This window comes from Acanthisitta chloris, unplaced genomic scaffold (assembly GCF_000695815.1).
Source record: "Acanthisitta chloris isolate BGI_N310 unplaced genomic scaffold, ASM69581v1 scaffold18290, whole genome shotgun sequence".
NCBI lineage: Eukaryota > Metazoa > Chordata > Aves > Passeriformes > Acanthisittidae > Acanthisitta > Acanthisitta chloris.
In genome coordinates this window covers 17,842-30,816 of record NW_008652400.1, presented here as the reverse complement: position 1 = coordinate 30,816, position 12,975 = coordinate 17,842, and the positions used below count along the sequence as shown (strand labels likewise).

At 35.3% G+C, this 12,975-nt stretch overlaps 1 protein-coding gene across 1 annotated transcript in view; it reads right to left on the bottom strand.

The window, feature by feature from the left end:
- ADAMTS6 (ADAM metallopeptidase with thrombospondin type 1 motif, 6) overlaps positions 1-12,975 on the bottom strand; it is a gene marked incomplete at its 5' end in the record, with an annotated part of 60,941 nt that overhangs the window by 35,379 nt on the left and 12,587 nt on the right. The window contains 3 exons of the mRNA XM_009077240.1: positions 910-1,012; positions 6,359-6,422; positions 8,617-8,762. Of these exons, the coding sequence (XP_009075488.1) occupies positions 910-1,012; positions 6,359-6,422; positions 8,617-8,762 (313 nt within the window). The remainder of the gene's footprint in view (positions 1-909; positions 1,013-6,358; positions 6,423-8,616; positions 8,763-12,975) is intronic.

The window sequence follows — 12,975 nt, the reverse complement described above, 5'->3', positions numbered from 1 at the left end:
GGTTAACTGACTCCATAACAATTCCATTATGTTAGCACAATCCTAATGATGACTGAACAATTTATAACAGTAAGGATAGTACTTCACTATTTGAGAAACAAGAATAACAACAGAATGTAGTGCTAGAAGTGTATCAGGGTAAATTTCAAAACCAATATCAGACTATTTCAATTGGAAATTTAGTCTTCTTGAATAACACTAAAGCTCAGACCACATCATCATGATGACCCTTTTTAGGTTCTTAATCTAAAAATCATTGGTAAAACCTAGCAAGCCAATAAAATACAAAAACATGAGGGGAATTTGTACTTATTTACTCAGGATTTAGAACAGAAAAATAGAAAAATAAATGGCAACATACGAAATTTGAACAGTGGTAGAAACATAACTAAAGTTAATTAAACTCTCTCAAAAAACCAGGAAATTATAACCCTCCTCCCTGGTTCAAAACATCCTTTTGTTAAACAGTGCAATTACTTAAAACTCAATTATTGAAGTAGTCTTCACAGGCTCTTATAAATGCTTTTTCTTCTTTCTCAATTTCCTAATATTCTGACTTTATGGAAGGAAAAGTTACTGTGAGATTTTTTTGTTAATACTGAACTCAACGCTGTACCATGAAAAGCACTTACAGATCACCTATGGAATCTCTAACTCTATTGCAACTGCAGGTGGAAAAGGGCTTCATATTTTAAAGTGGAGTCCCTAAAATGCAGCTCACTCCCCTCCACCGGAAAACAAAATCTACCAGAGTGGACTAATGTTGCTCTTCTGCAAAGTTTTCAGCAATTGACAAAAGCACAAGCTAAGCTAACTGAGTTTGTTCTATTTTAATCAAAACATTCTATTTGCAAACATTTTATATCATTTTGAAGACTTCACACAGGAAACATTTTTGGTAATCATTACCTCCAGTGTAGGGTTTCCAGTTATAATACTTTCCCCGGAAAGGCATATTGTCAAAATCCGCACATTGCTTCTCTCGAAAGTCACGGGCTCCTGAAGGACACGGCTTAAAAATGAGACAAAAATTTAATTTATTCTAAATATCAACATGAAAGAATTTGCTTTATTCCTTTACAGTTGAAGTGTATACTTTGCAATCTTAGGCTGGCATGAAGTAGCTGAAGCAATTTAACGAAAGGTAAGTGTTATAGAACAGTTTCCATAAAACTGGAAAATCAGATTCCTGTCAAACTACTTGTCATAATCAATCCATCAGCTACCTCCTTATAAACACATTAAAAACAGCTGGAAAAAAATCTGGTAAGAGCTGTAGGCCGTTATACTGTACTAAGCAGCTGTACTGAGACAAGTTATTAAGACATCAAGAAAAAAAACCCAACAGTTTCTAGAGAGCTGCACCACTCCTGCTTACTTGTAGACTTGACAAAAGTATTGTTTTAAAGCTGAAAATGACAATAGACAGCATGTCTGGCTGTGATTATTACCAGTCTCCAAGCATCAAGAAATTAAAACTTTTATTTAAAATTTCATTGCTTTGCATTTCCAATTATAAAACTATAACGTATCTTTGTTACTTGGAATGAGGGTATAATTAAGTAAAATTAATCTTGGAAAGAATATTAGGAGAAACACAATTCTTTGCTATTATTTCTCACAATTTTCATAAGCAGATCCAAAGTAATAATGACAAGTAATCTTGACTACAGCCCCAGCACATTAAACACTGCTATCAATGTTTAAGTACCTGCTGAAATTGGAAGCTTCATCAGACAAAGTATTTAAAATACAGATTAAAACCATGTTTAGACTGGAAGAGAAAAGAATTTGTTTGACAGCCATCAGAGGTGTTAATACATATTTTATGAGCAACAGAAAAGTCCATTTTATGGCAGTTTTACTTGTCTTCCTATGTATCTAAGCCAGTTAACACTTCTCAGAAATCTGAAATGCATTCAAGTGAAAGGGTGTCTACAGACAGGAATGCTAAAAATTTACTTCACAATGCAACTATTAACATAATAATTATGATTCTCACTATACATTAATCAAGATCTTTTTATTGCCAGCCGATTGCAATATGATTCAGAAAGTGGAAATTTTTTCTCCAATTCTGAAGCTGTAGCAATATAAATTAATAGTGGACATTAGACAGTATTTACATTTTAAATTTTGCCTATACTTCCCACTATTACCTCCTTCTAATTAAAAATACATTTTTGAATACAATGCATTTACTGGCAAAAAAAAGAGCAGTGCAACTACTTGAATTCAATAATCTTTCAGATCATAACGGTGTGAATAAAAAATAACTACATAAACAAAACTAAGAATTTTAGAATGTTTTAAACAGTAACACAAATTAAATTTGTCTCTGCGATACATTCTCCAAGTAGTGGAAGGATCAAATTTGAGCCCTCTCAAAGTCTGAGTCTGAATCTCTCTGATAATGGTCAATGAGAAAAATCAGCCACTGCAATAATCTCACCAGAGAAGCTGTAATTTCCCAGCAGTGGGCATTTTTAAGATTTGGGTGGACAGGGTGCTGGGCTCTCTTGTTCAGACCATGAAATGAAATGTCGGACCAGATCATCCTTGAGGCCCCTTCCAACATTGTAGTCTAATGAAAACCATAGGTATAGAAAAGCAAAACATAACTTCTAGGTAAGCTACAATATGCCTTTACAAAATGTCAGCTCTTTGGCACTGTCTCCTTGTGTATGTACTCCTTTCCCAAACTCTGTGTGCAATAACTGCTTCTCTTTATTGGGTAAGGTATTTCACTCCTTCATGCCACTATAGTACATGGATCACCCTTGTCAAGCAACAGATTGTTTGTGTTTCCATGTGCTCTTTTATGAGATTGTAAATCATGAGGCAGGAGTCTAACAAATGTATGAGAACTCAAATCAGGTCTGAAGAAGATGCTGAAAAGAAGAAGCTTTGAATTAAAAATGTGTTAGTAAATTATTGAACCAAGACTGACACAACAACAAACATCTGTCTATCTTGGAGCTTAGGGTCTGGCAAACTTCATTGTTGAAGTCATTGTTTTCCATTAACAAAGGTCTGTACAGCACCTCAGAGAAGATGACAAACACAGCCAGGAGAGTGGCAGTTCCAACTCAGGTATTGTTCCAAGATGTACCTTCTAACACGAAAGTATTTTAGAAAAAAAGTGCTTGAAAATATTAAAACTATGAAAGCAATTAACAAAATCTATGAATGAATAATGAAAGGAACCAGCAAAACCCATTTGCCTACATCTAGTAAGAGAAAGGACTGAAGAACGAGAAACTCTTGAGAGTATGTATACACACTCAGATAGATAAAACATTCTCAGAACTTTGTAAGCAAACTATGTTTATCATCATATATATTAAAATGGAGGCTTTTACAGTTTTAGATATATATTAAATTCGGCTTCACATCCTAACACATATTTTAACTCAATGAGTTACTTCAAGCGAGAAATTATTTATCTTGCAATTCTATTAGCATTTTGCATTTTTTTTATTAAAACTGCTTTGGTTGGAAAAATGCATTTATTTTTCCTAGAGATAGTGTGGTTAGTGGTAGAAAATAATTTTCTGATGAGTGTGTTCTTTCTACCACCCTTTTGTTTCCAGAACTCATTAGCTAATGTTATTTTCTGCTGATCTCAGTGTTTCCATTAGCAGATGCCTTTTGAATTAGGAAGTCATATATGGCTTTGGAAGTGCTTGATGAGAAATAAGCCTAGTAGGAGTGTGTGTGCTGTTTCCAAAGGATTAAAATGGTCAAAAGAAAGGGCAACAGAACTAACTCATCTCTGAAAGAAAAATGAAGTTAAATTGAGGGGGTTTTTTTGGGTTATGAATAGTAGGAGCTTTAGGGAGTGCTGTGTTGTACATTACAGATGGGCAATGAATGTTGACACTGCAAAATAAGCTTCAACATAAAAGATGTACAAGCAACACATTATTAATAAAAACAATGACAGATTTGCATGCTCTTAATGCTTACATTAATCAAACATACCATTCCATTAAAATTGTCAAGCACTAAGGACTATCATAAATCTTGAAATAAAATCTACTAGTCTCTGCTGTTCTTAGTGATGTAGAACCCTAAATATTACTATAAAAGAAACAGACCACAATTGTCAAAACCATTAAGGCTGTAAATTTAAACTTCTGTAAGTACCAATTTGTTTATGTACTGAAAACCCATACCCAAAAAGCATGCTAATGAAGTGATTCACAGACAAACTATAAGAATGGCATTTCTAAATTGCCTGGCCTAAATTTGTAATTGCTCAACTTGTTTTTAAGACCTGGACAATGAAATGCAAAGTCTCCTCTCTAGTAAGTTGTTGAAATCACTGATTGAAATCTGATCAGAGGTAATTAATATTTTGGAAAAGAGGACTTGAAATTTAAAATAGTTTTACGAACTGGGGCAGTAGTCTGAATGGATGCAAATTACTACACTTGGGCGTGCTCAATCAGCTGTGAAAGCACAGCCGAGAAGTGACGTCCAAAAAAGCAGCTTTTTAGAAAGAGACCTGGGCATAAAAAATCAACACACACTAAATTAACATTGTCATTCCTGTAAGAAAAATTAACACATTACTACAATGAATAAACTGAATGCCATCCCTAAGATGACACACTAAGTTTGAAGTCAGAGTTATCCCTGACAGGCCTCAGCTAGTGCAGAGGTTTGGGCACCACAGTTCAAGAAGATGTGCACTGGTGAGATCCCAATGGTTATCAGCACAGAGACTGTCTAGTGTAAAGACTAGGAAGAGACATGATAGTAATCTGGACACAGGAAAGGCTTCAACAGTAAAGCATATATGGAATTTACTAAATATTGACTGACGGATTTCAGAACATAATCAACACTTATTTGGTGAATTTTTGAGTAAATTTCCTATCAACAGAGAGAATAAGAAACACTCAGCGTGATTCAACATCTTCATTTATGAACTAGAACTACGAAGAAATTCCTCACTTATGAAGACTTCAAATTACAAAAAGACTGTCTGAATGAAAATAGAAGGAAAGGTAAATTATTTGCAGGGGATCCTCTGACAAACTGGATCCATTCAAAAGAAAATTGCACAAAGACAGACAAGGGCAAAGATACACATCTACAGGAAAAAAATAAAGTCATCCAAGTTTCAGAAACAGCTCCTACTGGACTATCTGCTAAACTTGAGTTTCTCTTACAACACCATGGTGGCTTCTTGGCTGTGTAAATTGAGCAGATGTGATCAGCAGCAGGAAAGCAATTTTTAATTTGGAAATTTGTAATATGACCTAATAATGAGAATAACCTCCACAGAGAAGTTTGCAGACCCTATACTTATGACAGTTAATAATGATCACAAACCTGATTTTTTTCAAAGAACCAGTACACAAATTATTATGTTTTTCTTGAATATATCAAAGGATTAAGAGGTGAGACAATACCTTTAGGCATAGATTCTCTCAGTGTAACAAACTTTCTTGTTTTAAGGTGAAAAATAACATGATTTTGAAGCTAAAATCATAGGAAAGTCTTTTTATGTTTACAGTGGTATTGGCCTGAAATTTGACTTGGAAACTTGCTAATGACATTCTTTACTGGTATGTATTTTTTCCTGATTTAGTTTTTAAGTTACTTGCCTTTGTAATTTAGGTTCATAACTTGACTTTTTACCTTTATACTCTGTCCCATCCCCTCATGCTTAGATGTAAAATGAAGCTACATGATCATTTTGGTACTAAAATAACCAGCGACTACCTGATGGCAGACCAGCAGGTTAGAATATATTTTCACAGAATGTATAAGATAATTGTGTAACAGATTAGCATGGGATGATATAAAGGTATAGAAAGTATAACAGGACTTAAAAGTGGATGCATGGAGCATACTTTCATTTGTGGCAGTTAATGTGATACAGATACGATTTGGAGCTCTGGAAATATTTAGACACCCACCTTCTAGAAACTCATACAGCAAATCCAGAGAAAAATCATGCCTTGCCTGCCAGAAGTGTATATTATTTTAAAACATTATATTATATAGATTAAAACCCCTGATATTTGCCACTGTGGGGAGATAAGACAGTGGGCTAGACAGATCCTTAGTCTGTCTGATGAGCCTTGTTCACCTTTAACATGGAAACTCAAGTTGAATTCACTCCAGGCCTTAACACAAAGGTGCCAACTAGGCACCACATCGAGACAGATATCCTAACACTTAGAAGAACACGTAGGCTGCCTTTAATGTGGAAGTGCCTTACAGGACTGTTTGCAAATTACATGCAGAATCCACAGCTTTTCTGAGCAGCAGCAAAAAAACACCCATTGCTGCCAAAATTTAAAACAGTCAAGTCGATAACAGTGGAACAAAAACTACTTACATCAGTATTACAGGAGCGATAACGCTTCCTTTCTCCAAGGCAATATTTGCCTCCACCTGAAGGCCTGGAAAAACAAGTTATACATGTTAATATATGCATCAGTACAAACACCACTTCATGAGATGTACTAATGCATCATTAGTATTAATACAATTCCAAGAGATATATAAGTAAGAATAAAAGTTTGAGTTTTAAGATAAGGCTTTAAAATATTTCATTCAATAAGAATTGCAGCATTAACTTGCATTAGACTAGTGCAAAACAATAGTGGGTACCTGAAAAATCATAACCCATATAATATTCATCTGGTTTGCATAGGTTCCAAGCAGTAAATTGTATTTTTAACATGCTATAAAAGTGTTGGGTTTAATCATTTGCTTGGTTTATAAAACTGATAAAGGTGTAAACAACCTATGTGATATATTTTTAAAAAAATCTCCTCATCTTACTTGAAAATCAGCAAAGATTGGTTTTACACTCAGAACCTGCAAAGTCTGTGCATTCTAGTACAAGAATTTGATTCTGATTTGAATTAATCAGTATTAAATCTGAGTAACCAGGTGTCTATTAATGTAAGACATTGGCTCTTAAAATCCCAAACTGTTCAAGAACCTTAGCTATCTTCCATAGAACTCAAATAATGAATTAACTTTGAGTTAAATGGAAGATTAATCAGACATCAGCTCTCTGGCTTGCAACTTGAAATCAGAAAGGAAAAATGCTTTGTGGGGCTTTTATAATAAAAAAAAAACTAAAAGAATTTACAACTTACAATTAACAAAAAGGTAAATCAATACTACTTTTCACTTTACAGATATTTAACCAGACAATGCTATCCTTGAACCAAAATGATTCTTTTATCCCGACTGCATACTCCTGTTAAACATTAAAAATTTAATCACTTTTCATCATACCAAACCAAATACATGATGACAGGAGTAGTGAAAGAATCTTGGGTAGTTATTCATGCTCCAAACAACAATTTCACTAGCATTTTTACATACTGCTGTGAAAAAATAATGAATTGAATTCATTATTCTCTCAGTAATGTAGTCTGACATGCTATTGATTCATACAGATAATTTCTGCTTTTGAATCCATTGAGTCAGAAGTTATATTTGCCAGATCAGGTAGTTATAGGTAATGATAGGAGGTGAACAGACCACCTTAAGCAGCAGTAATGTGACATTGTGGTCTGTGTCTTGCAGATTGCAGGGGAAAACTGCCTGGCTGGCAAAACATAGATATAAGCAACAAAGAACCTAAGCATACAGAGAGCAGAGGATAAGAGAGAAGTGACTAAAGACACAGAATGGATTTTCATGAAAGGAACACAAAATATTTCCCAAAAAAAGTGGTCCTAAAAACTAATAGTGGTGATGGAAAGAGCAATTATGGGACGTGACAAGAAGAGAGTATGGCGTAATGAAGCTATTCCACAAAGACCAGTGATAAGGTAATCTCAGCACAGGTGAGGCAAAAGCAGCAACAGAAATAAAAGCAGTAATTCATTCAGCACAGAACAGCAATGTAAATATGCATTCCTCATCTGAGGATCACTAGTGACAGAGAGAGAAGCACTCACCTGAGAGATCTTCTCTGGAACAGTGCTCAGAACATTGGAAAACAGACAGATTATAAGACCAGTAAAGATACACAAAACAGATCAAGCTGTAGTGGAGAAGCTGGACATTCTTCAGAGGGAGCAAGTGGACCAATTGAGAGTAGTGACAGGGAAAGAAGTTACTGAGTTGTTTTAAGAGTCCATGGGAAGTCACAACTGAAGTGTTGGACATGACAGCACATAAATTTATTGTATGCAATATACTGCTACTAACTAAGGTTTATATGTAAGCAGTTATATGCAAAACCTTGGAAATACTGTGTAAGGGTTTTCTTAATAAGTAACTGGAAACTGTTACTTGATATCCTAGACAAGCATTAGAGGAAATATGTCCTAAGAAAGGTATCTACCTAAGGCATAATTTAAATATATTTTGATGAGCAGCAAGTTGCATAAAGAAAACCATTCTGGTTACTGCTAAATATAAATCCAGCTATCTTTACAGTGCATAAGATACATTAAAAACGTTACAAGTATGTCTAGTGAACTTCTGTTTAAGTGTTTCTGTCTGATATTTTGAAGACAAATGTTGGCAAACTCGCAAAACATTTTTACAGATAACATGTGAAACCACAGTTTTGAATAATTTCCAAATGTGTCTTTTTGTTGGCTCCGGCTTACTTTAGCTACTTACGCTGGACTGTCACAGTGTCTTATAGATGAGGAGACTCCTCCACCGCAGGTCCTGCTGCACTCTCCCCATATTGACCACGGACCCCAGCCCCCATCTACGCTCTGGGGCCAAGTGCCAAAAGGTACACACTCTCCCTGATAACACCACTGAAAGATTTCACAAAAGAACCATAAAATTAGCTTGCAGGCTGACAGAGTTATCAGGACAGAAAAATACAAGGGTCAGACAATGACCAATTATAGGCATTAGCATTCCCTGCATAGATAACGAGACTAGTATTTTACTTTTTCTAGCCATGTTTAGACATTGGTGGGGGTGTGTGTGATTTGTTAAATGTCTCCACTAAGTCCTGAATTATAGGTCCCTAACACACACCGGATGTTAAAGCAAGTTTAAAATGAAGATTTTCTTGTTTTCTTCATTCAGCTTCCTTAGCATTTCACAATTAAGGAACTGCAAGTTGCTTACATTCTTTGAAACACTAAGATTCATTTCTAAGCTCGGTTTAGGAAAACACCCTCCACTTAAGATTCATGCAGGGGCTTCATTATACAAAATGAAAAATTCCCCTGATAGTGTTTTAAAGAAAGTATTCCCACACATTTTTTAAAAAGAAGAAAATCTAGGCAAGGTTACAATGGAAGAAGAATTTGTTGCAGTACTTCATTTATACTAACATTACAGACATAATAAAAGTAGTGCCAAAGCATTAGATATGGTACAGAAAATCATTATAAAATAGTGACTGGCCACTTCTTCAGGGGAAGAACGAACATATGCCCTTCACTCATGTAAATGCTTAGAGTGTGCAAGTTTGTTACTTAAATTGGATTCAATGGCTAATTATTAAACCAAGTTTATCATTTCCTTCATCAGAAACCTTTTCCAAGCCATTCAGAAATAATCCTGGATCCCACAGTTCGATCAACTCTCTGGTGTCTACTACATCACTGAGAGACTTCAGTAACTCAGTTAAATACCTTTGTCTGTGTGACAGGCTTAGGTAACCCGAGCATAGACTCAGGTCTACTGTGACCTGAACCTGTGTATTTCACTTCGAAAACGTGGGCACCTGCTGTTTAATTCCCTTCAGTTCCTGTAGCAGACACAGCATTGACCCTTTCCAAACAGAAATCCAGACAACTTCTGTGTTCAAAACCATCAATATGAATTTCACATAAAGCACTGAAACATGCACTGAAGACATGGACAGACAGACATATCCCTGTCCACCTGTTAGCATTACTGGAAGACTAAGTGTGGCCTTCAGAGTAATAGGTACAGCAAAGCCAGGCTTTCTTTTCTCCTAAGGTTCACCTAAATCCTCAGTCCCAGCAATGTAAATTCTGCCATTCACAATGACCTGAATGGCTCTAGATTTTCCTGAAAGCTACTGAAATGACAACTTAAACATCTCTCATAATTAAAAGGACTTTGATATGACAAGGACTGTACAGAGTGTTAGTTACAGACAATTAACAAAGAAAATCCTTATTTTTTTAATTAGAAATTTAATTTTGAGTAAAAGGTACTTCTAGATTGTCATCTCTCAGTCTAAGTGTGCAGCTCTCAAAGATGTACATTAAAATGATATTTTGATATTAAAATGTGTAGTTTATCATCAGCAAAAGCACCTAGATACAACATAGATTTGCATATGAACATATTGTACACATTCAACATAATCTTTCCTTATTGTATTAATTCCTTGCTACTTCCATACTAATAAGTCAAATCTGTAACATTATTCTTCTAGCCACATCCATTCTTGCTTCTTCTCTCAAAATATTTTTATCCTCTATGTCCCTTTTTTTACCTCTGTATGTGTTATACCTGTTTTACAGCACAGTTGCTGCAATCCAGAACAGTTCTGTCTATAAGCCTCATATTCAATCATTTAGAGAGAGAGAAAAAAAAAAGAAGCATTAACGTGTCTGCACAAAGGATAAAGCAGACAATTTTAAATCTGAAGATCAAAAGGCATTGACTTTTTCTTTCAGGTCTGGCCAGGACAGAGGTTCTCCTCATAGCAGCCCATGTCATGTTGTGTTTTAGGTTTGGGACCAGTGTAGATGACATGTTTATTTTTCAGCTATTGCTAAACAGTGCCTGTGTACAGTCAGGGCTTAATCAGTTTCTCAACCTGCCACCAAAGTGTGCAGGCTGGGGATAGGCAGGCTTGGGTGTGTGAATTTGGGAGGGCAGGAAGGGATGATGTTTCCAAAACTACCACTGCTCAGAGACTGTCTGAGTAACAGACTGCTGGTGGGAGGAGGTAATGAATTATTACCTTTGATCTCGTTTGCTTTTCAGTTTTTTTATCTTTCACTTAACTGTCTTTTGCCCTTCTGATTCTCTCCCCTGTCCTTGGTGGGGATGGTGAGCAAGTGAGAAACTATGCGGGGGCTTAGCTGTTGGAAGTGTTCAACCCGCCACGCCATTCTTCAGAAAAAAAAACAGCCCCAAAGACACAAGGTTTCATGCACTTGTACTCTTCTTGGAGTTCTAAATTTACAGACTGGAGAAGGAATTCATCAAAGGAATGTACTCTTCATGTGGAGCTTCTCTTATATCCAGACTATTACTGAATGTCTGCATAACACAATTCAGGTCATACATTGAACTCACATTTTTAGCTAGTATAGATATAGCCAAATGGCACAGTGTTTTGCAATACCTCTAATGGTACAACTATGATGGAGAATGATATATTTATGTGAGTTACACAGGAGGGACTAAAATCATCTGGTTTTCTTCTCTTTACAGTGATGAATTAAGTGATTAAATTTTATTGACTAAATACAAAAAATCTCCTTGTAGAATGCTACAAGAAGATGCAATTACAATGCTATTAGAATTGCCACACAAGTGCATGAACAGATTTCTAATGCTAAAGTCAAAAGCTAAAACTAAAAATGTCTCAAAGAGTAAAAAGGTATGCATCTGATTTACTTGAAGTACACTATATGTATTACAAACATGTCAGAATCAAAGCTAAGAAATTAAAGAGTTCAAGTGAAACCCATAAGAAAATCACATATGTAATATGTAATATGTAATATGAATATGCAAAACATCCTAATTCTATACTATTGTGACTATATACAATAGGCAGGTGCAATTTGCCTGCCTGATTTTTCCAAAGCTGTGCAATACCCTTATAGTCTGTAATTTCCTCTGTCGTGCGAACATTGTCTTCCATATTCCCATATTTGCCTGTAAAACCTCCTTAAATGCTGGGTTTTCTCTTCCACTGAGATTAATCTGAGGACTTAGTACTCACTTGGACATCTCTTACTTTTCTAGTGAAAATTTATCTCTCACTAGAAGCCAGTGATGCAGAGAATCTCTGTCAGAGTAATTCAAAATGACTAAAATCTTCGTTATTTCTAATGGAACTCCAGAAATATGTTTCCTCCACAAATGACAGCAAGCTCATCTGCTATAACGAGGTAAGGACTAGTGAGTAACCACTATATGAAGAAGGAAGAGGAGATGGAAGCTATTTTAAAATAACTATTATTCATGAAATGCTTAGAACTGCAATGTTAATTCTTCTCTGACATTGAAAAGATAATGTTCCATTAATTCAACTCAATTGTGATGCATTTGAATACATATAAAACATGAAAAAATCTGTGAATAACATATCCAGTCTGAAATTTTTCTTACAGATGTGATTACAAATAAAATAAACATGATATTGTGTCACATTTGAGATCATGTTTATATGAGTATTATCATAGAATCATAGAATTTTAGAGGTTGGAAATGACCTTACAGATAATCTAGCCCTACCCCGCTGCCCTGGGCAGGGACACCTCCCACCAGAGCAGGTTGCTCAAGGTTTTATCGAACCTGACTGAACACTGCCAGGGTTGGGGCAGCCACAGACTCCCTGGGCAACCTCTGCCAGTGTCTCACCACCTTCATAGGAAAAAACCCTTCTTCCTCAGCTGTGTAATGAAATTAACATTTATAATAATATGCTTTTCGAAAAATCGCACAAGTACTCTAACACTGAGAAAAATTTATTTCATCTTTAGCTAGAGGAAAAGAAATGATTAATTCAAAATTTAACAATTTATTTTCAATCAATACTAAATTATTTTGCAAAAGAACTTAATGTGCAATAACATCATAAACTTAAGTTAATGTCCAACATTTGCCCCTCATCTACATCCCTAGCGCAGATCTAAACTATGATCTTAGAAAAGGGTGAATTTTTAAATTGTTTTAAATTAAAATGCAAAGTAAGTTCAGTTTTGTCCTGTTTTATGTGCAGTTTCCTCATGAGAGCCTTTTTAAATATCAGTTACTTTACCTTCACAAACACATCTCTGGGTATACCAGAGAGAA